This window comes from Octodon degus, unplaced genomic scaffold, assembly GCF_000260255.1.
Source record: "Octodon degus isolate 3935 unplaced genomic scaffold, OctDeg1.0 scaffold00037, whole genome shotgun sequence".
NCBI classification, from domain to species: domain Eukaryota; kingdom Metazoa; phylum Chordata; class Mammalia; order Rodentia; family Octodontidae; genus Octodon; species Octodon degus.
The window spans coordinates 8,520,544-8,545,334 of record NW_004524613.1 but is presented as its reverse complement, the minus strand read 5'-3'; the positions used below and the strand labels follow the sequence as shown (position 1 = coordinate 8,545,334).

The following is a 24,791-nucleotide window of genomic DNA, read 5'->3' as shown; positions in this document are numbered from 1 at the left end:
CTCTGCACAGTCTGCCCCTGACTCTCCCTCTAGCTTCTGTCACTGGGCCTCCATCCCAGGCCCCCTTTACTCCCTTGGGAGGAGAGTTGAAGGTCACAATTGTGTGCGGGCAGAGGGCATGGGAGGGTACCCCTTTCCATCCAGGTCACCACCCCAGCCTCCTTCTGGGTCTCCCCAAATCACCAAGACCCCTTCCATCTGTTCCTCCATGACAACCAAACCCAGCCTACCAAAATGCTCCCCAAAACCTTTCCAGACAGGCTGATGGGGCCATGGGGGTCCTCCCTCTCCATCCTCCAGAAAGCCCTCCTGGCAGTGTCAGGCCCCTGTTCTGGATCTCAGAGGCCAGCAGCCCTCCTCCTCCATGCTGATGGTCACAGCTGCATTCTTTAACTTAAACTCGAGTACAGTGAGCTTTAGTGAGATCAAGAGAAAGACTCACACGGCGTGACAACGCCAACAGGCAGAAGCGCCGACTGCACCGCAGCACTAGGCCCTTAATGTCAGTGGGACCCTCGACCCATGTAGGCCCTGGGGGACACTGCTAGACCAAGGAAGGACCCCTCCCCAGCCCCAAGCTCGCTGAAATGCTGCGCACAGAGCGCTCAGCACGGCTCCTGACCGATGCTAAGCACCCACTGAATGTCGCGGCTGTGGTGCGACTGTGTCATTATTATTTCATTATTTCCCAGATGCCAATCCTCCCATATAAATGAGCTCACTGCCCCCAGAGTCTGAGCTCTTTCCATTCCCTGGCTCCTTTCTTACTCCGTGATAGGAAAAGGAATCTTATGGTTCTCGGTGTTCTCAATGTCATGCTAACAAGTAAACAGCCACTGCCATTCACACAGCCAAATCCATGGCACTTTACAGTTTCCAAAGTGTTTTTTATATGTGCAGACAAGAGCTCATACGGGAACTGGAGACCCAGGGAGGAGGCCTAGGTGGAATGAGGACTCAGTATCGGAGACACTAGGTCCTGGCACCACCATCCTCAGGGTTGCACCTGGCTCTCACTATAGCCGGTCTCACACTCTGGGACTTCCCACAGTTAGCATGGTGACCCAGATAGTCCTAAGGCCCTCCTGGGAACAAACTCCTAAGCTGGTGGCACTTCCGCCCCAGAACCTGAGACCACACAGCATCTGAGATGGCTCCCAACTGTGGACTGCGATGTTTGGGGCATGGGGTGTTTTTCAAGAGATCAAATTATGTCCCAAGGCCAGGGAATAGCTCAGTGGAATAAGTGCTTGCCTGGCAAGTGCCAGGTCCTGAGTTCAATCCCTGGTACCACCAAAAAAAATGGGTTGGGGCCAGGAAGATGGGTCAGTAGAATAAGAGCTTGCCTGGCAAGCACAAGGCCCTGGGTTCAATCCCCAGTTCTGAAAAAAAAAAATTGTGTCCCAAGAGTTTAACATCAGGAGATGCTCCATCCATGTTGGTAGTTTTAGAAGACAAGAGAATGTTAGTCCTGGCTCCCTGTCTGGCTCAGTTGCCTGCTAAGGATAATGGGGGCCAGGATTCCTAGGTCTCTGTGGTTGCCACACAGGCACCTTCACTCACTCATGTCACACACAGGAGCAGGATCTGTGTCACAGTGGTAGCTCCATGTACAAAAATCCATTTCCATACATGCTGGCCTGGATGCATGTGTGTGTGTGTGTGTGTGTGTGTGTGTGTGTGTGTGTGTGTGACTGAGCACTTACTGGGCACTGTCTTGCCAGGCTCTACCCAAGGCCCTGGAGTAACAGTGCATCAGGCAGGCATAGTCCTGGGCCACCACCTCTGGGGGAGGCAGACAGGAGGCAAATGCTCACAGGAATGGATAATGCCAGGTGGAAATACAGCCATCAGGGGAAAGAAGTGCTACTGTCACTAAGCTGGACAGGGGAAGTGCCCCCTGCTGACCTCTGAAGGGAAAGAGAGGAGCAGCTTTCTAGGCAGAGGACCTGGCCCTGAGAGGGGATGGGAGGGTAGAAGGGCACAGGGTCAGGGCAGGGGTGCAGCTGGGATGAGCCCAAGGAGTGGGCAGAGCAATCTGCAGACCCTGGAAGGCCAAGGAGAAGTTAGAGCCCTCCTCTCAGACTGCAGGATCTGAGGGTGCACACCTGGTACAGGCATCCCAGGCTGGGCCTCTGTGTATTTAAGGATGAGGTTCATGGAGACAGGGCCTAGGCCTGCTTGTGCATTTCCTCAGCAGACCTGAAGAGCCCCGGATGGAGCAGCACTGGCAGGGGGTGGGGCTGGGGCGATTCCACACTCGTATGGAGCTCATTTATTTTATTTAACTCATTGAGTGGTCACATTCCCCTCACGTGGGCCCAGCAGCCTGGAATTATAATCCTCTAAATCAATTAGATTATTCTCTCCTTTGCCTGAGCCTTGTCTGAAACGGAAAACAAAATCATAGGAGAGGCTTTTGATGAATGGGGTGTGCTAATATACATGCAGACCCCCACCTGCCCCACTGACAGGTGTTTGGGCAAGAAATGGAGTGTTAGAAACGGCTATGCCTTGGGCTGGTGAGATGGCTCAGTGGTCTAAAGCACCTACTTAGAACAAGCTTAGCAAAGCACAGGGACCGCGGTTCAATCCCCCAGCACCACATGCCAGCCAGCCCCGCCCCCTGGTGGGCTGAGCTGGCCACACACACACATAAATAAATAAAATTAAAAAAAAAAAAAAGAAAAAAGAAACGGCTATGCCCTCAGTAGAGGGGAGGGTAGGGCAGGAGGGGGGCAGCACTGCCAGCACCCAGCACCCTGAGTTGGGTCTGGCTGGGGTTTCCAGAGCCAGCTGTGCCCCAGGCCAATGGCACATACAGTGCTTTGGTGTTCCGTGCCCTCCCCACTGCCCACCTCTTTCTTGCCAAACCAGCTGCAGGAGCCTCCCCCTGGCCTCCCTGCCTTCACACTCCCACCTCCAGGCCGAGACATGGCCCAGTACACACCCCAGGCCTCCTGGGGTCCATGCTTTAGGCTGTAACCTTCCCTGTACATCTGCGTCTAGTTGGCCTTTGGGGTCCTGAGCTCCTCCCTGGTCATAGGACAGTTCTGGGAAACCCCTCAGAAAGGCATGAACGCAAAAAGATCACCCCTGCACACATGCACAGTTGTGCCCCTGCTGGCACAGGCACAGGTCCAGAGGGGACAATGGCCACTCATGGCCTCAGGCTGGTCCCTCTACTTGGTGTTTTCCTTTCTCAATCCTGCCTGCCAGTTCCAGGCCTGGTTCTCAGAGCCCTACCTCCACAACCCTGTCACCCCATGAGCTCTGACCTCACCTGGCCCCAGCATAGCCTGGGACACTAATCACCTTAGAGTGACTCCCCCAGCAGGTCTTTGACTCCCTTCCTAGCCTCGATTATCCCCACCTGTAAAATGGGTGAATATTTGCCCTTTCCTATACAGTATGGCTATAATAAAATGAGCCAATGCATAAGTTTGGCCAGTGCTAGAGTCCCCATTCCTGGAATCCAGATCACCCAAGGGACTCAGGATTTCAGGGACCATGAGATGCTGTCACTGTCAGACATGATGAGGAAAAAAAAAAAAAGCCCACTCAGTCTCATTAGGCCTTGTTGTTTCTTCAAATACAAATGCTGCTGAGACAGGCAGGAAGCATCAAGCGCACACAGCCTTGGCCCCGACACGAGAGAATGCATCTTCTCTCCTCTTGTCATTTTTTGTGCCTGTCATTCAATGAACTTGAAAAATCTCGGGCTTTTAAAACATAGAGCAGGGCTATTTTTCCTCTTTCTCATTTTCTGCTCCTCCATCTTTCTGCCCAAGCTCCCTTGCTGAAACGGACACCCCCCAAAAAATATTTTTAAAGATATAGCCACATCCTCTGTGAGAGCCCTTGTGAGAAGTCATTATCAAAACTCACACTTATTTTGGTGGCGTCCTTCCCTGCGTCTTCCTGCTGAGATGCTTTTAGCTGTTGGAGGGGGAGGGGTGGAGAGAGCAGAGAGAAGGTGTTAACATGGGGTGGAGGTGGGGGAGACACACCGCAGGATAGGACCAGGGGACAGTTGAGACTGCGGGTCAAGGGAGGATGGATTTGATCCGGGCATGCTGTGTGCCCGTATGAAAATATCACACTAACCCCATTAACATGTGTTAATATAAAATTAAAAATCATCTTACAAAAAGACTCCAGCTATAGCAGAAGATGCTTGGAAGCTGCGAGGTCTGGGGTTGGCGTCCCTCAGCTCTGTGTCTGCTCAGGGTATGGGGGAGGGGTCGGACAAAAGATGAAGGCGGCACCTGTGAGGCTGACCGCCCATGCCAGGCATCTCGGTCCATGAGGGCACTGCGTATCAATAGGGGTTGTGTGCAGACAGGCGGGGAGGGCGGCATCCACCCAGCAGGCAGCAGGAGTGTGGCCCTGCCCCTGTCTGTGGATGTGCATTCAGAGCAGATGCTGCTGTGTGAGCTCCCCCAAGCTGCCCCGCGGCTTCCACCTGCAGATATCCGTGCCTCCTTTCCGAGGGGCTTTCCCTGGCCAGTGCCCTTTTCCTCTACATGTAGCAGGCTGATACACTGGGGACCTGACACCCCAGGAGCAGAACAGAATGTGACATGTCTTTGTGCATATGTTAACGGCTCTTTCAGGAGCCAAAGGGAATGGGCAGCTCACTACTGTGTGGGGTGAAGTGTACACATTTGAGTGTTCAGGGGCAGATGTGTGTATTTGCACATCCATTTGTGCGGATATCCGTGTGTGGATGCAAGTGTCTTAGATGGTGACCCCAACAACAGACCTGAGGGCTGTACAAGGGGAAAGAGGAAAGTACAAGGGGCTTGTTTGGGGGGTGACCCCAGGAAACTCCAGAAGGGGAAAGAAAAAGGGAACTGAGACCAAAAGGGAGGGAAGGTAATGGGGAACACTTGAGCCACGGGAGCAAACCCTGCTTGACCCTGCGGGCGCCCAGGGGACCCTGTGGGATGCTCCTCCGCTCCCCAGCCCCACCTGCTCACGGCCAGCAGGCTCTGCTGCAGGGACAGCCCGTTGGCAGAGCCGCAGGAGTTGACAGCTGGCAGTGGGGTTGGTGGTAAGGCATCTGCTCCAGGCCGCCTGTGTGACTGGGGCTGCCGGGAGCCTGCCTGCGTGTACACGCATGAATGAACTTGAGAATCAACTCGGCAACAGTGACACCCGTGTTGGCCGAGCCATTTACAAAAAACTCTCCTCGCGGCCTGGAAAAGTGGGGGAATGTGAACCAGGAGACCACTTTGCCTCATAATCTGGAGCCACTTCTGTCCCTGCGGCCTTCGTTTCCCCAAGAGGAGGGCCTCTGTGTTCTCCCAAGGGCCCTCTTGCTGTGGCTTCTCAGGAGCTGTGCCCCGCTCTGCCTCCTGCCTTTCCTAAAATAGCCTCCATCTGGGCCTCCCCACCCCACCCTGGGGCACAGAGGAACAGCTCTGAGGGGCTGCAGGGCAGCACCACCCACCCTCCCAGCTCCCCAGTACCTGGTTGGAGGCCCATGCTTGCTTGTCGGCCCAGTCCCGGTGGCTCCGCACATACCACCACTGGATCTCCAGTGAGTAGGAGGGGGAGCCGCTGCCACGGAAGGAACAGGCCATCTCCACGTCCTCGCCCGTCCGCGCCGTCATGTCATGGGGCGTCTCTGTGAACAGGGCTGCATGGAAACAGGGGGGTATGTGGGCTCAGGAGGAGGCAGGGAAGCAGAGCAGGAGCAGGCGGGCAGCCACAGCCTGGCTGCAGGTGGGTGAGGCCCACAGGAGGTGGGAAGGAAGGAAAAGGTCTCCCTGGATATCCCATCAGCTGGGCCTCTGTCCTGGGGCCGTTGGAGGCAGCGCAGGGGACAGAGGCTAAGTGGGGCAGGTTGGAAGTGGTGAGCAAGGGGGTCAGGCTGTGGACCTGGGGGTCAGCCTCATCAGGCCCCCCTGATTCCCATAGTCGCTGCTACCCCGTCCCCTCGGGGGTTACTCCTAGTCCACAGATTACTCCTGGTCCAGAGTGCTGCAGCTAGCACCATCTTTGTGAAAGCCAAATCCTTCCCAGTGCTCAGAACTCTCTGTGGCTCCCACCCCTCCCCAGAGATTCCCAGACGTCTCCCTGGACACCCAGGGGTGTCCGCCTGGCTCCTTCTGTCCCGTGAGCTAAGCTCATTCTCCCACTCACTTTGGTGGGGCTGGCCTCTGCTGGCCCTCCCCAGGGCCCTCTGCTCTCTGTGGAAGCTCAGTCCAAGGTGGCCCCCTCTGCCTCCACCCTGAGGAGACACCCACCTCTTCCCTTTGGTCACATCGTCACTGGAAGCCCCGTAGGGTATTTGGCAAGGGCCACAGAGGAGCTGCCCAGGCTTGTGGAAGGTTCTCTTAGGGATACCCAAAGGAGCAATCCATCCCTTCCCCTGCAGGGTCCAGCTATGCCCCCCAAATTCTACCAAGAAACCCCACACATGCCCTCCCCCCTGCTGCCAGGTAACTGACAGCCACTGCTGGGGGCTAGCACCCCTCCCTACCATATGCTCGGCCTCTGCCTCCCCAAACAAATGTCTTCCTGAGAAGTAATTAGAATTCTTTCTTCTTCTCAGGGGAGATTATCTCGCTCTGGAAAGATGCCTGGCAGTGTGTGGGTCACCCAGGAAATACGATGTCTGTCAGCCCCCACCCCTTTTGCTGCTGCAGCCCGACAGGCACCCCAAGCCCAGAGGCCCATATGAGCTGCCCAGTCCCAGAGGCTGCATGCTCCTGTCCCTTTCTGTCCCCTCTAGTCCCAAGAAAGAAGGAGCCCTGGGCTAGGAGGTGACAGGGGCAGCAGGGGGCAAGTGGGGTTCTGAGCCCCCTACCCCAAGGAACAGCCCACTGCCTGGAAGGCAGAGCAAGCTGCCCTCATCTGAGCCCTGGGATGGCCATGCAAGACGGTGCTGCCTGGCACTCGGAATGCAGCTACGTTCATTGTAAAGCACACATGGAATATTCCAGTTTCTAGTAGTCAGGTGGAAAAAAATTTTAATGTGAAATTAATTTTAATAATGTATTTTATTTAACCCAAGATATCAAGAAATTATTATTTCAACATGTAATAAAATTACTAGTGAGTCATTTTACATTCCTTTTTTGTGCTAAACCATGGAAACCAGCACGTTTTACGTGCTCACAGCACACCTCGGTAATGTAATGCTGCGTGCGAAGGCTGCAACCCAGCGTGCGGTGACCTGTGGCAGCCTGGGGGGCTGTGCTTTCCTAACCTCACAGTTAGGAGCAGGCAGCCAGGCCCACCAGGGGACAGCCTTCCAGGGCCACAGGGGAGAGCTGGGATTCAAACAAAGGCCTCCCTGGTTTCCAAGTCTCCACATTCTGTGGGAACCTTCTCAGGTTCTTCCTGAAAGCAGAACCCTTTCTAAGAAGAAGGCAGGCCTACACTCACTAGCAGGGTCCTGCTAGGGTGGGCATCTGGTTCCCAAGGGCAAAGGCCGGGGCAGGCAGGGTCATCTCACAACCCAGAGGCAATCAAGGTAGGCTTCTCTGACGAGTACTGCCCAGGTCAGCCCCATGGAGGCAGGGAGCAGGGTGACAGTTTGCCTGGGAGAATGAGCACCTGGCTTCAAGGCCTGGAGAAAGGGGGTTTGCTGTGAGTGAGTTTATAGTGGGCTCTGGTTCCAAGACACCTTGGCCCCAGACCCAGCCAGGTGGGATATGGGGGTAGAGTCAGGATCCCAAGAGCTCTGACCTTGTGCTGATAAAGACACTGTGCCTGTAGGGCAGGAAGGGAAACTGAGGCTCAGGACTGCACAGAGCATGGGCCTCCCAGGCCTGTCCTGGGCCTGCACCACACAGCCTTGGAGGGAGGAGCCCATGTGTACAGGGGAGCACTGGGCAGGAGCCAGGCAGGGGGACTGAGTGCAGCCAATAGAACTGTGGAGTGTTCTTCCCTCTGAAGCGTGGAGGTCCTGCAGCTGAGAGCCCTTAAGGAAGGGGCGAGGGCACCTGCATTTGGGGACAGGGGAAGGCTTCAGAGAGGCAGGGCCTGTAAGCCAGGCCTTGAAGCTGGGAGCATCCTGACAGCATAGGACAGATAGGAAGAGCTCACGCAAAGACTTCATTATTGAGCACCTACTGTATGCCCGGCATGATGCAAGCACCGGCACAAATACTCTAGTCCATTCCCATTTGACAGATGAGGAAGGTGAAGTTCTCTCCCAAACTCACCTAGAGCTGTGCTGGAAACCCAGCTCTGATAGCAGCTGTGACCAGGACCGATGGACCTGTCAGCTTCTCAGGCTTTCGTCTGAATTATCAGGGAAGTTCAGCCCTCAGGCTCCACGGCTCCACATTTCTGCCTCCCACTTTTACCCCACCAGGGACTGGGAGCTCACTTCCTCCTGTCTTCTGTGGAGACAGAGTGTGAGCACAAGTCTCCTCCCTCCCCTAACTCTTGAGGACCTCAGGCAGGAATCTGGGGGATGATCCATGGTGATCTGATGAGGAGGAGAATGAAATAATAACAATATTTGGAGCCAAACAAAGAAAGTCAACCTGTTTGCAGTTGAGCTGTGTGCCAAGCTCTTCGCATGTATTTTTTTTCATGATGCCATGGGGTGGAGGTAATTCATTTTTCTCATTTTTAAGATGGGCAAGCTGAGGCTCAGAGAGGTTGGGACTTGCTCAAGGCCACCACAAAGTGAGTCAGTGATGAAGCCAAAGCCAGTTCTAGGGACCTTACAGCACAAATCTGCAACTTCTAGCTCATCCTCAGCAGCCTCCCTACTGCCTGCCAGTCCCCACCCCATTCCTTCCCTGCAGCCTCCAGGATCCCTGCCCCCACATTAGCACCACAGCTGAGCTGGGAACAAAGGAGCCATCTCTCTTCTTTGGCTTCCCCCACCCCAGGTGACTCTGCAGCCCTCCCCAGAGGCCTGGAATAATTATAGAATTGGGCAAAGAGGGAAAAGTGTTCTCCAGCCTCAGGGCCCAAGCTGGGCCAGGCTCTCAGGGAAGACAATTAAAGCCAGAGTCCACAGATTGGAATTGTGCAGGAAGAGGAACACAGCCCACACTGAGTGCAGCGTCTTCTTCCTCTCTGCCCTTGATTGGAGGAGTGGTACACTCCTTAACCTGGGACAGGGGCTGCAGGCGCTGCCTCTGTGGGCCTGGCCTGCACCAGGGCTTGGCTTCTGGGCAGGGTTGGAGATGACCTGGCAGGCCTGGCCTGACCTCCACTCCAGCCCCAACAGTGCCCCCAAACTGCAGCCTTCATCTTGTACAAAGAGGACAGGCTCTGCCTTCATGGTGTGCTGCGGTCCTGTCTCCCTCTTTCACAGCCACGCACTCTCACAAGTCCTTTTGCCTCTCTCTGCCTATTACTTTACCTGAAAAGGGGGCAGAAAGAGAGGAGCATTTAAAGAACAGTGCAAGGCCACCTCTGCCTCCTTCTGGGTACACAGTAGGGTTGCGTACATGGCACATGGCACCTTCTTGCTCCAAACTCCCAATACCTCCAGAAAGATCTCTAAAGATGCTTCCATTTGCCTCGTTGGAACACTCAGCAGATGTAGCCCTTGCATCTCACCAGACCAAGGCCCTCTCCTCCCACCAATGCCGTCCTCCTCTCCAGCCTTCTTTGGGGCTTATGCTCCACCTCCCAGAAGTGGCTGAGGTTTATCCATTTACAGCAGGGGCAGCCCGGGGCTCCCCCAACTCCCCTGCCATTAAACCCAGATTCCCCACCCTAGTCCCTCTGGTGCATCCTCCAACCTCCCTCCTCCCTTTGCACAGCCCTCCTGGCTCCTCCTATCTGGTGACAGGCTACCTCCTCCAGGAAGCCTGCAGGGATTGTTCCTTAGCCCAGCCAACAATCTCTGCTGGGAGATCAGGCTCCCCTTAGGGTCAAGGCCCGGTTAGGGCAGATGTATCCGGAAACTCAGACAGAGTGGGGTGCCCTGTGGCTCCTCAGTCACCCCTCAGCCCAGGCCCATCTCTTACTCAGTCACACAGTGACACTCTGCTCCAAACCATCTAGTAATGAGTGCACACAGATTACTGGGCAGCCTACTCATGCAAAGAACTATTATGCAATCTCAGTAAGGAAGGAATTTCTGACAGAAGCCACCCTGGATGACCCTTGAGAACATAAGCTAAGTCACCCACAATGGTCACACAAAGACAAATGTGTGATTCCATTTATGCGAGATCCCCAGCCCAAGTCACAGGGGTTTGGTGGCTGCCAAGGGCTGGGGCATGGGGGATGGGGAGCCACCACTGTAACAGGTAAGACTGTGCATGGACGTAAAAAGCTTCTGGAGGCGGGGCATGGTGGTCCACACCTGTAATCCCAGCTTCCAGGGAGGCTGAGGCAGGATTGCAAATTCAAGGCCAGCCTTAGTGAGGCCCTGTTTCACAATAAAAAATAAAAAGGATTAGGGTAGCCCAGAGCTCCCTGGATTCAATTTCCAATGCCATGAAACAAACAAACCACGTTTCTGGAGCTGGATGGAGGTGATGGCTGCACAGTGACCTGGATGATGCCGCCCAATGGTGACTTCCTGGTTGGGTATATTTCACCCCGTGGCTCCCATGGCAGCAGTGGTTTCCACATGACACACGTTTCCTGGATTTGTGTCCTCCCTACCCCAGGGCTCGCCCTATGCCCCTTTCATTCCTTTGTTCCTGCACCCCTTCCTCGGGAGGCCTGCACTGAACCCCTCTCCCAGCCCCTTTGCCCTGCTTCATAGAGTTTCTCACTGCTCTTCCTAACCTCTTATATTTTTGCCCACTTCTCTCATTTCCTGTCAGTCTTACAAGTGGAGAGTGAATTTCTTACAGCAAGAATTGTAGTCTGGTGCTGCCGTTTCTCAGCAGCCAGGACAATGCCAAGCACAGAGCAGGAGCTCAGGGACGCCTCTGGTCCCACATGGACACAGGCAGCAGCCTAGTGGCAGCAGAGGGCGCTTCTAGTTCCTGTGCTCCAGGTTACTGGGGCTTCCAGAGCCTTTCACACTGGGACCCGGCTGGGAAGCTGCCAGCGCTCAGGGTCATGGTCAGGCTCACAGACTCTTGCTCTGCCTAGTCGCCAGCTATAGCCCCTCTGACTAATTACATGTATCCCTTTTGCAGCTGGCCAGCACACAATATCTGGCTCATGTGGCCCTCACAGTGGCCTCTGCCTGTTCCCAAAGCTGGGCTGGAAACCCTCCTTGGTTGCCTAAGGGTCCCCAGTGCTCCACACACTGGTGTCTCTGAGATCTGCCCAGGGCTATACATGGGGATCAGCATGGAAGGAGGAAGGAGGGAGGGAGGGAAGGAGGGAGGGAAGGAGAATGTCAGGCATGAACCCAGAGGATTTCAGGTAAAAATGACAAAGAAAAGAGCTATGAGGCTCCAAGATGGCGGATGGCCCACAAAGTCCTCTTGTGGAAGGCAACTAAGAGTAGAACAAGATGATGACACAGAGAGGCCATGGCGCCAGCATGGCCACAGCTGTGTAGCCAGCACACGGACCAGCCTGAAGCTCTGCTCTTTCAGATCGGAGGCTCCCTGGATGCCACAAAGGTGATGGTCTGCTCCATGTAGTCCACACAGTGACTCTGCAGGCCCTGGCACCTGGGGCTCAGGGAGGCATGTGACAAGGTCCATGCAGGTCGGGGGCAGCCGCTGGGATCTGAACTCAGGCCTCAGGACTGCAGAGTCCAACTCTGTCCAGCTTCTTCTGGCCCCCTCGCTGCAGTGAGTCTAAAGACTGGCAGGGGTGGCATGGCCCCGCAGCCCTGCCCTTGTCCTTCTCTGGCAGGTGGCAGACAGAAAAGCCCTCCTCTGTGCCAGGCACTATACATTGGACCCTATTTTGTACTGGAAAGTAAGGATGAGGATGATCTCTACTGAGTCCCGTGAACAGCAGGAGCACTGCTGCTCCAAGAGGGATTGGCAGTGCCTGAGGTCACACAATGTGGAAGGGACAGAGTCAAATCACAGCCCCAGAAATGACTGAAAAAAATCCCCACCCAGAAATGGAGTCTGCTTTCCTTTTCAGCTCTAAGAATTGTGACCCTTAGTGGGCATTTCCTGCTCTATGCCCCACTCAGCTGGGTGATGAGCTACAGGGGTGTGGCTCAGGTCGGGAAGGCAGCAGAAGAGTGGCTCTGCCAGAGACAGTTCTGCAGGAGGAGCTAACGAGGCTCCAGCTCACCAGCTTGCTCATCTACCCTGGCTGCTACAATCAGGAGACATCAACTCTCCCTAAAAGAAAACCAGTTAAATTGGAGGGATAAAGCCCCCCAGGGACCAAGAAGCCTGGCAGCTAAGGGAGCCGAAGGACACAGAGCCCTCTCCCAGAGAAGGTGCAGGTGCCCACAGCCCTCAACAGACTGCCTGCAACACAAGGAACAACAGGTGAATTGGTGGCAGTCATTTAAGCAGGCAAGCATATAGTGCAGTGGCATAAGCACCTGCCTGGCAAGTGCAAGGTTCTGAGTTTGATTCCCAGTACCAAAAAAGTAAATTAACAGGCAAGCCAAAGTGAGCCAGCTGTCCTCCACATGAAGTGGGCAGTGTATGCACATCCCACAAGAGCTCACGTCCTCTCCACCAACAGAATGAAAATGGCCCACCCTTATGGGCCCCCACCTTTGGCTGGGCCCTGTTTAGAGCAGGCTCCATCTCTTTGGGAGCCCACAGTGCACAAGTGGGACAGATATACACACCAGGAACTGTGGTACCCACACTGGCGGGGACTGAGTCAGAAGCACCGTGCGCAGTTGTTCAATGCCTTGAGTCACACCCAGCCCAGGGTGATGGGCAATGTACTCAAGAGCTCTGGGAGGAGGTTCAAGCTTGGGCTCATCCTGGGAGCCAGGAAAGGCTCTGGGGGTGCACTCCTTGGACTGGCAGATGACTGGGGCTGCAGAGTCAAGGGAGACTCAAAGGAGGGGGCAGCCCAGAAGAGGATTCCTGAATCCAGCCTTTGGGGGGCCTCCTTCACCAATTCCACAGAACCTTGTATCCACAACACTATTATTTACTTAGTATTTATTTTCAAAGCATCTTTCCTTTTTTACTTTAATAAATTCAGCTTAAAAGGAGACTTTTATGACTGCCATAAATGGAAAATCAGCATCACTTGCCATAAATAGAGGGTAACTGTAAAAATCAACACTATGAAAACTGAACAGCATCTGTAAATCCCAGCCGGGGCAGGCAGCCTGTGGGGTGCTCTCCTCCACCTCCAAGTTTTCTCATTAACAAAGGAGATGGGCAATGGTTAGGTGTTAAGTTCTGAGCGGCACTACAGAGACTGTCCTCTTGATCCCAAGGGCTGGGGCTGGCTGTCCAGTTGATGTGTGCTGCCAGGCCTACCTTAAGAGTCCCCAAGATCCCCCATCTCAAGGCTTTCTGTGGGCTGCACCTCTGACCCAGAGGCTTTCCCAGCCAGCACACGGTGAGGAGCAACACTTGTTCTGGGAGCGACAAGGCCCAGCGCATGCCCGGAGAATGAACAAACCACAGGACAAGTGGGGACTGGTGTGGTCTGTGCTGCTCCAACTAGGGAGACACCTTCTGGAAGAATCTGCATGGAGAAAAGACGTTTGTTGTATCCAAACAAACAGGAAGATGCTGCGGAGAGCCCAGAGCCCATGGATTTTAAATGAAACAGGACTCAAGAAAGAAGGGCTGCACCTAGTGGGAGCAGCTTCTTTTGCCTAATGGAGCAAACACTTGGCCTGGGCCCTCGTCCTCTCTGCAGCCTTGTGTTCCACACCCTGCGCCACTCATAGGAAAGGCTCCAGGAGGAAAGCGAAGGTCTGGTGGAGGAGGCCAGGGTTTACAGGTACGGTTAACGAGCATGCATGCTGCCACTCTGTCCTGACTTGCTGTGTGATTTTGCATGAGCTACTTCTCTTCTCTGAGCTTCAGCTCCCACTTGTGCCTTTGGCTGAGGGCTTATGTGGAGGATTGGTAAACTGACATGAAGGGCAGGTTTCAGAGTGCAGGATGCAGTAGGACCCTTGGGGCCTGGATGCTGCTAAGATTTAGACACAGACAAGCCCTGGCCAATAAAAATAAGAAAACATGTAGATGTAAGGTAAGTGCCTAAGGGCTGGGGAGATAGCTCAGTGGCTTAAGTGCCTGTCTGGCAAGTGCAAGGTCCCTGGTACCAAAAAAAATTTAACATAAGCACCTAGTGGTACTGTGCCTCATTTTCCTCATCTGTAAAATGGGGACATTGATAGCAGCTGCTTTGTCAGACTGTTGCAAGAATTAAATGTGTAGGCTGCAGAGATGGCTCAGTAGAATAAGCGTTTGCCTGGCAAGTACAAGGGCCTGAGTTCAATCCCTGGTTCTGCAAAAAAAAAAAAAGAATTAAACGTGTAAACATCCATAAAGTACGCTGCCAGGCATGTGCTGCAGACATGTTTCTTTTTTATTTAATTAGTTCATTACTTTTAATTGAAGTGAAATTTATATAACATAAAATTAGCCACATTAAAGTGAACAATTGAGTAGCACTTAGTGCATTTACAGTGCTGTGCAGCCACCCTCTATATCTAGTCCCAAAACACTTCCCTGCCCCAAAGGAAGCCTTGTGCCTTAATGCAGTCGCTCCCCACTCTGCCTCTCCCAGGCCTCTGGGACAAATCTGTGCTCTGTCTCTACTAATTTCCCTATTTGGACTAGTTCATGGAAATGGAATCATATACGTGCCTTTCTGTGGCAGCTTTTGCACCTGCTGGCACCTCTGGGGCTCATCCACGCACGTAGCACGCAGCAGCACGCGGCACCCTTCACAGAGGTGTTTCTTTCTCCTTCTGCGTGAGCTCCATGCAGGCTTGTCAAGGGCTCTGCCATCTGAGCTACAACTGAGCTTCATCCCCAGCCCTAATTCTCACAGCAAACCGAAGTGGCCATTCTCTTTTTTTTATTTGTTTCTAGTTCCCAGGGAACACTGAGTTACACCTCCATCCCTTTTTATTTTTTATTTTGTGACAGGATCTAGCTAAATTGCCCAGGCTGGGCTCAAACTTGCAATCTTCCTGTCTCAGCCTCAGGAGTGGCTAGCACTACAGCTGTGTAACACACACACACACACACACACACACACACACACACACACAGCTTCCTCTTCTTGTAGACAGGAAACTGAAGCACAGAGAAGGTGGGGACATACCCAGGTTCCCTGGCAGGTGGGCCTGACACAGAGGGCCAGCAGTGCTGGAGCTGGCAGCTGGGGGCAGGGTGCCTCCGAGGCCACCAGCACATATTCAGGGAGACAGCAGTGGAATTACAAATCTAGGGAGATTTAAGGAGAGTGAAAACACTCTGGCACTTGCAGGATTGTGGGAGTTGAGCAGGTTTCCCCAGTGGATTTCCCACCTCTCCTTCCCACACGCCAAGGCTGAGGGAGGGAAGTAAACATTGTGAGGACCAGCAATGGGGCAGGGCTGCAGGAGTAGGTGGGGAACACGTGTGCGGGGCCTCAGAAGTGGCCCAAGGGCCATTTCTTGTTGTCCTTATCTGCATGGCCTGCGGCAGGGCCCAATGCACTGGTAGCTAATGGGATTCAGGGGAGGTGAGTAGGGGCTTGGGCTGAGCCTCAGGGTGTGACCCCACAGTCCAGGCACTTATCTGCTCCTGATGTCATCCAGAGGCAGAGAGGAAGACTGAAGCAAGCAGAGCCGGGGCATATCAGGCCCAATGACAGAGGTCATCCTAGATCCCAGAAAGTAGCATCCCAGATCCACAGTGGAGAAAGAAGAGAGAAGTGGGAGCCCTTAAGGATTGGCCCCAGGAGGGCCAGGAGAGCAGGGCAGAGGGAACAGAGCAGAAGAGGCAAAGAAGCAGAGACATCCAGAAGGGAGAGCAGAGACCAACAGGAAGGAGACCGAGGCTGACACCTGCGTTGCTCCAGAGCAGAAGTTCGTGGGTGTACAGCTGTGGCCCTACCCCTGCTGGGACCTGGCCTGGGTCAAATCTGGTCCCCCTTGGGGCCTAGGGCACACCTCAGCTCATGCCAGCCCTGCCCCAGTGTTTGGGAAACGGGGGCAGGGCTCTCAGGTCAGGCCAATCTGGATTTGAACTCTAACTGCACTTTACTCAGAACGGGCAAATCTCTGAGCCTGTTTCCTCATTTGTAAAGCAGGTATTGTGGGAATCCAGCAGGTAGATGCCTGGACAGGACACCGCCCCCACCACCAAGCGGATTTTCCCCTGCTCCTCCTCCCCTAGGTTCCCACCCCTCAGCTCTGCCTGGCCTGACCTTCAAACACAGACTATTCTCTAACGGAGAATCCCCACCCAAAGGGGTTCTGGACACCCCAGGGCCTCTGCACAGGAGATTCCTGCTGCCTGGGAGGGGACAGTCACTCCCAGAGGTGCAGCACCAGAAGGGGTGGGGGCTGGGCTTCCAGCATGACCCAGAGAACCAGAGACCACTGCACGGGGTGGAGGGCTCAGGACTACCCCAGTTCGGACCTTCTGCAGGCCTCAGCCCTCCTGCTCCCCGCCCACCCGCCAGCCCGCCAAGACCATTAGTGCGCCTTTGTTTTGAGCGCTATTTCCACTACCCTGCGCTCTGGCCGCAGGGCCTCCATTAGGGACCCTTTCCCCGGGCCGATGACAGGCGGCAAACAGCTCCCCAGCGAGCCAGCAGTAATTGCTGCTGCCTCCGAGGCCGGAAATGATTTTTTTAAAGCCTCACAAAGCAAAACAGACACCCTGCCGTCTGCTCTCAGCCTTCCCTCCTCAGCCAGGAACCAAGCCTCTGATGCTGAGAAAAGGGACTCAGGCAAGACCCCTTTGCCCAAGAAACACCTTTCTAATGCCTGGCTGAGGGACTCCGGACTTCAGGCTGTGCTCCTTTGCTTTGAACCTGGTAGGGACCCACATCATCTACCACTCTGAGCCTCAGTTTGCTCTGCTGAAAGATGGGTGCGTTGAGTGGTGCCCAGGATGCCTGCTGGAGGTGTGGTGAGGCTCTGATAGGGCCTGGGCTGCTCCACGTGGCAGCATGGAGCTGGGGGAGAGGTAGGGAGCAGGAGGAGAACATGGGGAGTAAAGCAAGCCTTGAGGACAGGCCCAAGGGAGGGATGAGGCTGGGGTGGGCAAGGACCAATGAAAAATAAAAGATAGCCTGCATGCTCAACACACACACACACACACACACACACACACACACACTGTTTCCACCCCTTGAAAGGCCAGCCAGTCCTAGCCTCCCATGATCCATCCCATAAGATCAGTGCTGTCCTGACCCGCAGCCTCCTCCATCCTAACCATTGACCTTCCCCACCTGGAAAGCTTTAGGGCTGCCCCAGCTCTTCAAGATCAAGGCCAAGTCCTGCAGCCCTGTTTTCAGATCCCCGTGCACACCTGTCCAAGTCCACACTCACAACTCCTCGAGTAACCCCCTGCCAGATCAAGGCAGCCAGGTGTAGCTCCATCCTGGCTTCTGGGATCCCCTCCCAGCCCAGCCACCGCCTAGGTACAAGTCTAGAAGGAGCTACCTCTCCCAGGAACTCTTCCCTGATGCCTGTGAACGGCCTCCAGAGTCCTCTTGCCCCTGTTCCGATGCTCCTACCATTCAGTTTTCTGTTCTCCATTAGTCCCTTACTCATTAAGGTACCTACCAAGGTCTTGTTGGGAAAACACAGCTTTGTTCCCCAGTGCATGGGAAAGACTCGGGAACCTCCACTGGGCTCTGTCACCAACTTGCATCGTAGGGCCAGCCCAGGCATGGCTTTGGGCTTCAGCTTTGTCACCAGAAAAATGAAGGCTGCTTCCCTTGGGAACCACAAATGAGGTTAGGGGACTTGGGAAACCACCTGAAACTATGGAAAAACCATGTGGAATTTTTCTGTGGCATTTTTCATAGATTCTCAGGACTATGACCTCTTAAAACACTAGAAGCTCTCTCGATTTGATTTGAAACTGTCTCAATGCTATATGTTTATCAATAAAACTTTGAAAAGAAAAGAAAAAAAAAAACACTAGAAGCCACTAGTCTAGCAAATTTCAGGGTCCCTTCCAGCTTTCCCATTGGATCATTCTCTCATTCATTCATTTCTTCTTGCATTCAACTGACAGTCACCGCACGCTTGCCCTGTGTGAGCATCATTTTGATATATGGAGTGCATGTGTGTGTAATCTCCAGCTGCCATCTGAAGAGGGTGTGTGTGTGTGTGTGTGTGTGTACAGAGGGAAAGAGGGAAGGAAATTATGGGGGCCGTGGGAAGGGAGAAAAATTGTATAGCAGACATGGGAGAGAAGGACAGAGAAACAGAAAGAAATGAAAGAGATGGAAAGGAAGAGACAGAGAAAGATCTAGAGAAAGCCAGGGAGCGGCCCAGGGAAAGCAGGCCCAGGAGGAAGGATCCGGACAGATGGGCGTGTAGAGGACCTGCCCAGGTGGGCACTGCCTGCTCCTCTCACACAGCTCCCCACAGCCTCCCAGCACAGAGGGCAGAGGAGCTAGCGCCAAGATGAAGACAAGGAGAGGGCTGCAGCCTGGCCCCGCAGGCAGGGAGGCTAAGGGGCCATGCAGGCTCCCTCCCAGCCCGCCCCAGCCCCCCCCCCACCTCACACACCTCCAAGCACACCCCAGACACACACTCAGACAAACCCCACTCTTCCCACTAGAAAATGAAGGCAGGACACATAAGGTCCCATGTGTGCCTCCAGAGTACCACCACTTCTCACTGGCAGTTGGGACTTGAGCCGAGAGCCCAGACCCTCAGATGCTGCCCTTTAAGGGAGGCAGTGATGTTCACCATGTCCGGCAGCCACACCTTCCCCATGTGAATCCCATGGAATCAGGGCTGCCAGGCCTGCAGCAGGGCAGGACAGATGAGTGGGTCAAGAACTCTGACTCTGTCCCACAAGTGAGGCTCAAGACGGTCTCTGCCACTTAACACTGTGTGTCCTTGGGCGAGTCCACCCAGTGAGCTCAGTGTTACTGTCTGTGAAATGGGACTGCCCTTCTCAGGGATGTGTGAGGAAGGTGGGTGGGTAAAGGGAGGGCTGGATGAAGACCACCAGCAGGTGTTTTGGTTCAGATCCTGGGAGAACTCAGCATAAAGTAGCAAGCTCTGGGTGGATTGTGGGACCACACACAGGGCTCAGGACAATGGGATGGCAGAATCTTGGGGCCTAGAGCTCAGGCAGAGCTGTCATTGTTCAAGGGGAAAACTGAGGCCCAGAGAAAGGCAGGGACCTGCCAAGTCATACCACAAGGCAGAGGCAGGGGAAGATAGAAGAAACCCGGGCCCCCACACCGCCACTCTGAGCTCCAGAAGCAGCACAAAAAAGCCATTGTCTCCATCCCTGAAAACAATGGCCGAGAAGGCCCCGTCTCTGCCTCACCCGCTGTGTGGGCCGGGCATCCTTGGAATCCGGAGCTTTTCCCACCTGGGCCCTGGTGCCAGCAAGGTCACTAAAGTGCTGTGTGACAGATCTTTATTAACCACCCACTGTGTTCTGGCTTCTCTGCCCACCTTGTCAGTCTTTGCTCCCCTGGGAAATAATGTAGAAATCCCCTCAATAACATCTCCAACTAATAACTGGTGGGATTCAGTTTGCACTCCTTCTGTGACAGGGAGCTCACTACTGCCCCAGGGGTGGATACTTTTCTTCAAGTGGACTATCATACCTGCCTCTTTAATCTTTTTGCAACTTATACTTATATATTCTTTACGGGTTTCGTTGTCTATCTCTCCCACTAGACTGACAACTCCACAACAGCAAGACCCTTATCTGTCTTTGTCACTGATGTGTCCCCAGTGGCCAAAACAGCCTGGCATGTGGCAGGTGCTCCACCCCTATCTGTTGAATGAACGATTGAATGAAGGACCAAGCATCCAATACGAGACGGTGGCCCCCATCAGGCTGAGGGCCCCAGCTTTGTCACTTCTATTCCGTGGGTTCCCACAGACATGCCTGTGTGGCACCTCCACAATTATGTCCTTAATGCTTTCCTGTAAATGAACCCACTCTTTCGTAATACTCCGTCAGTCTCATCCTAAGCAATCATATCTGTAAAATCACAGTTTTGATATGCTGGTGATATTTTCCTAGTCCACATTAAAATAAATGCATAACTATTAAAATGTAAGAGGCTTGTCTGAGTTCTGCCTAAGATCATCTCTCAGGAGGGCCCGGTTGTGCTGAGGGCCCTGGGGAGTCTTAAACAAGAATTTCAGCCAGCCGGGGGTGGGGAGGCAATGGAGTGGACCTCGGGGAGGGAACGTGGCATTGCTGGGGGAGGGGATCTGCACAGCAGTCCAGGTATTTACTACAAACGTGCATTTCTCAGGCAATTAAAATTATTGGAATGTGTAAAAATACATTCAACTGTAATAAAGCAGAACTTTCAGGATTTAGAGCTCAGACCCTTGCCTTGTCATCCTCCCATTTATTTCCTGCTGCCTCCCAAGCTGGGTGTTGTGCTGAGCCCCAGCACACAAAACGTTTGAGCCCCAAGTGCTCAGCTGGCCCCGAGTCCTGTTCAGGGCTAAGATGCTCTCTCACAACCCCATCCACTGCTGGTTTGGTCCCCAAAGTCCCAGGCAATGGCCAAGCACCCAGAAATGGGTTTCCAATCCTGCATTGCTCTTCTCTGAGGTCTGCTACAAGAACCACACTGTTCATCCTGGGGACTGCCTCTCTCCCCACCCTCTTTTTTACCCCTGAGGGGAGTGGGCGATTCTGCCGCCAGGCTGCCACTTCTGCTGCCCAGCCACCTGGGGTGTGGAACGTGATAAAGTCATCAGGAAACCAAGTCCTGGGTCCCTGCCTGCCCTCCCGTGTGACCTTGGGCTCCTCCTTTCTCCTCCCTTGGCCTCAACAGCATTGTGAGTATTGACTGTGGAGCCAGTTTTCTGGATCAGACTCAGGCTCTAATACCTGTCAGGTATCTGCGCCTCATTTTCTTCCTCCATACACTGGACCTAGAACAGGCCCCTCTTCTCAGAGGTCTAATAAAGATCAAATGGGACAATTTATGTAAGTGCTGGTGTGATGCTCAGTAGATAGGTACTTCTCTGTGTTATCCTTCTATGTGTGCAGAGTTGAAGATTCCCAAATGTCAATCAGAGGCCTCCTAGGCATTCTGGGGAATTGCACCCTTGTCCTGGGCCTCAGGCCTCCCCTCTGGAAGAGAGGAGTTTGGAAGGTGCTCAGAAGGGCCGTGCCATTCATTCTAAGGGTTCTATCTCCTGCCCCATGGTTGGCAGGTCAGAAAGGGCCATACGCTTGGCTTCCCCTCACCCGACTGCTTGTTTGCCAGGCAGAGACTTTGCCTACCACCCTTACTGTCACCATGGCAAAGAGCAGAGTACCTTGCACCCTGCAGGCTACCCGAGGCTCCCCTTGCTTGGGAAAAGACTATGGGAGTGGCTGATGGGCAAGATGTCAAAACTAATCTGCTCAAAGGACTTGGGGAAACTGCCTGTGAGGCCAATTCCCCACAGGAGGTGGGAAAACCTCAGCCCAAGGCGGAGTGTTTACAGGCGTAATTGATAGAATAATCACCAATGCCTGAGACAAAAGGCGAACACATTTTTAACATCATAACCTTCAAAAGACAGGACTCAATTTTCTCCATCTTCCAGCCACCAAACCAGCTGGCTTATTGATGGTGAGATACCAACAGTTCGGTAAGGAACACAAGGAAGCCAGAGTCATTTTTCAGCGCTCAGGCTGCTTGCCAAATGGCCCAGTGCCCCCTCCTCCTGGCGCACCCTGCTGTTCCCTTCTGGCAACACACAGAACCTTGGGACAGTGAATCACTCAGTGGACAAAGCACCAGGCCAAGCCAGGGTCTTTGTCTGCATTGGTGTATTAATAATTGAAGGTGCTGGTCTAGGTGTGTGTGTGTGTGTGTGTGTGTGTGTGTGTGTGTATGTGTGTGTGTGCTGCAGTATGAGGTTTCTCAGGGTTCCTTTGAGGGTCCATATACCTTTCCAGTCTAATCACCCTTTGCAAACTCAAACCAAGCCTGTCCCTAGCACCAGGCGATTCCCATCCCTACATCTTCCATGGTGGTCAATAGGTGAATACTTTAAGAGGCAGCTCCCTAACACTAGACTGCATGAGAATCTGCTGCAGAGCTTCTTAAAGTGCAGATTCCTGGGTCCTTCCCATAATTGTTTTTGGCCAATTGGTGTTGAGGATCTGCATTATAAGAAACTCTGGGGACTCTGAGGTAGTGGGTTTGCAAAGATGCTCACAAAGAGCCTGCCTTCCAGACCCCTGCCCTGGGCTAGATCTAGGAGTGCTTTGCACATGGACTCAGCAAGGTCCTGACACCTCTCTGAGTCACCAGTTCTTTCTGGTGAAACCCACAGCTTTAGCAGTTGCCTGGGAAGCTGTAAGGAAGTGCACTTGGGTTAGGGCTACACAGAGGACGAAGTTTGTCACTGGAAGGAGCTGAGCTCGTCTTAAGTCTGTCCTCGTGGAGGCAGCCAGAACTGCTGGGCACACTTGCCTCCCAAGCATGGCTCTAGCTCCTGGCACAGACTCAGTGACCTTCGATAAGTCGTTGATCCTTCTTGAACCCTGGTTTCCTCATGTGTCTAAAACCAGCCTGACATGCAGGATGCTGGCCTAAGTGAGTTCACACCAATAAGTGGCTTGCAGCACCCAGGACATGGTGAGCACCTTATAAATGTCAATTCCCTTTCCTCCCCCCACCCCCTGCTGGGCTCCTTTTGAATAAGGAAAATCAAAACAGTTGCCATTTATTGCACAATCCTAGGTGCACTACCTGAGCATTACCATCCAGATTCCTCCCCATTCCTGTCACCTTCTGGACAGCCATGCAGGGCACCACACGGTCACAAAGCCCTCTTCAAAGCAAGTTGAGTGGAGGTAGGAGGGAAAGGGAAAGTGAAACAGATGTCCTTGCTGACCCACCTGACCGCAGGCTCTGCCTGTGACAAGCCCCAGGGCAGGTGGGCGGAAGGTGCTAGCGGGTGACTGGACCAGGCTCACATGCAGCACGAACGAACGCTGAGCAGCCAACACGCACCTGGGGTCAGCGGGCTCCTTCCCAGCCCACACCCCCTACATCGAGACACTGAGACACCTTCCTGACCTGGCCACATTTCCTGAATCAGCTGAGGACACTCAGAGCCCAGGAATAATGAAATGATCAGGCTCCAATCTGCTAAACAGCAATTTCTGAGCATTTTCAGCACACACAGCTTTTATCAAATTGGTATTCTCCTCCTGAACACAAATGGCTTATTAGACATGACCCACTTATTCGCTGCGTCTCACTATCATTAATAACAGTTTCTTTTAGTGATTAAGTGAGTGGCTCCAAACCCTTCCTGTGGTGGCGGGTGCTTGGCCTGGCAGAGGGGTAGCTGCAGGGGGCTCCTCAGCAGCCACTACTTGGTGACTTTAAACCTGGCAATGTCAGGGGAAGGCAGCCTGGCCCCTGTGGAGCAGCCCAGCCTCCTTGTTTTTTGAGGAACAGAGGGGGAGTCCCTGAGGGGGTGACTCTCTTAGCCAAGGAGGCACAGGGGGTCAGGAGAGAAACCAGAATTCCCAGCAGCTGGTGCTGTCTCTTCCCAACCAGCCCCTCCCCTGGCCTCAGATGGACCTTCAGGATACCAAAGGTGATTATGGTGGGGGGTTGTGCCCCCTCAGCAGATCTGTCACCAGGGGGCAGGCAGAGACTGTTACACAAAAGGTACAACCTGCTTCCCAGGGAATGACAGACTGGCACCCAAATTCCACCACCTAGGGACAGGATGGTCAGAAACCTCCAAGCTCTAGTGCTTGTACATGCCTGGACCGCAAACTCAGGGAAGTCTTTCCTTGGAAAACCCTCCCAGTGCAAGTTCCAACTGTGCCAAGGAACTGAGCAAGCGAGGAGGGGAGGGAGGGGAAGGAATTCCCAGTTTCCCTTGAATGGGAGGGAATCTGACAGGGAGATGAATGTCCTGGGCGAAGTGCTGTCTTTTCCTGTCAGCCCCTGGGGCCTGTCCTGGCTCAACTTCTCACTGCGTGACCTTGGGCAGCTCTTGTCACCTCTCTGAGCCTTGGTTTCCCTATCTGTAAGTTAAGGACCAAAATAATACCTTCCCTATTTGCCAGCGCTCCAGCCAAGTCTCAGTCAAAAGAGGTGAAAGACTCAAAGGGTGACAAACCGTACAGAGCGGGTGCTGTCAAACACGGTGAGGCAGGAAGGTGCAGGGACCTGGTGGTACCTCAAAGCAGAGACCCTGAGAACAACTTGGAAGCTGCCTCCCCAGCGCCATCCCACTCAGTCTTTGTGAGCTTCATGATCTAGCAAGATTCCTTGATTATCTACCCCCCCATCCACTGAAATAAATCCCTCCTTTTGGCCCTTTGTTCGAACCTCCCCCCAGCCCTGGGCACGAGTGCCCAGCCCTGGCACCTTCCCCAAGACCAAGTGGGTAAGAGAAGGCAGAGAGCAGGGTCTCTTCTGGTGTCACCTATGCTCTGGCCCCCACCCCAAAGCCTGGCGCACAGAGGCTGAGGGAGCCCCCACAGCTGCCTGCCTCAGACACACACCTCTGCTGCCAACTTGGGCTCCACTGGGGCAGAAGGAGCTTCTGACACTTGGGCAAACAGTGCCAGGAACACTTGCTTGCTCCCAGGTCCCAACACTTGCTTGGTTGGAGTTGAGGTTTCCCACAATTTGGTCCTCTGGAGCTCATGATGAGGATGGGTACTCTACAGGAGAGCAGCACCTTCCCACTCGCCCCAGAAACAGACAAAAGCACCAGGTGGCCCTCTCCCTCACACACCCCTGGCTGCAAGCGCTAACCTCAACTACTCCAGTATCTTTGAGGGGCTCTTAAG

General features: G+C 53.8%; 1 protein-coding gene across 1 annotated transcript in view; it reads right to left on the bottom strand.

Annotated features, from left to right (window-relative positions):
• The window catches only part of Vstm2l (V-set and transmembrane domain containing 2 like), a 29,315-nt gene that overhangs the window by 3,435 nt on the left and 1,089 nt on the right, over window positions 1-24,791 (bottom strand). The window contains exons 2-3 of the mRNA XM_004630899.2: window positions 5,475-5,644; window positions 3,889-3,939 (exon numbers count right to left, since the gene is read on the bottom strand). Of these exons, the coding sequence (XP_004630956.1) occupies window positions 3,889-3,939; window positions 5,475-5,644 (221 nt within the window). The remainder of the gene's footprint in view (window positions 1-3,888; window positions 3,940-5,474; window positions 5,645-24,791) is intronic.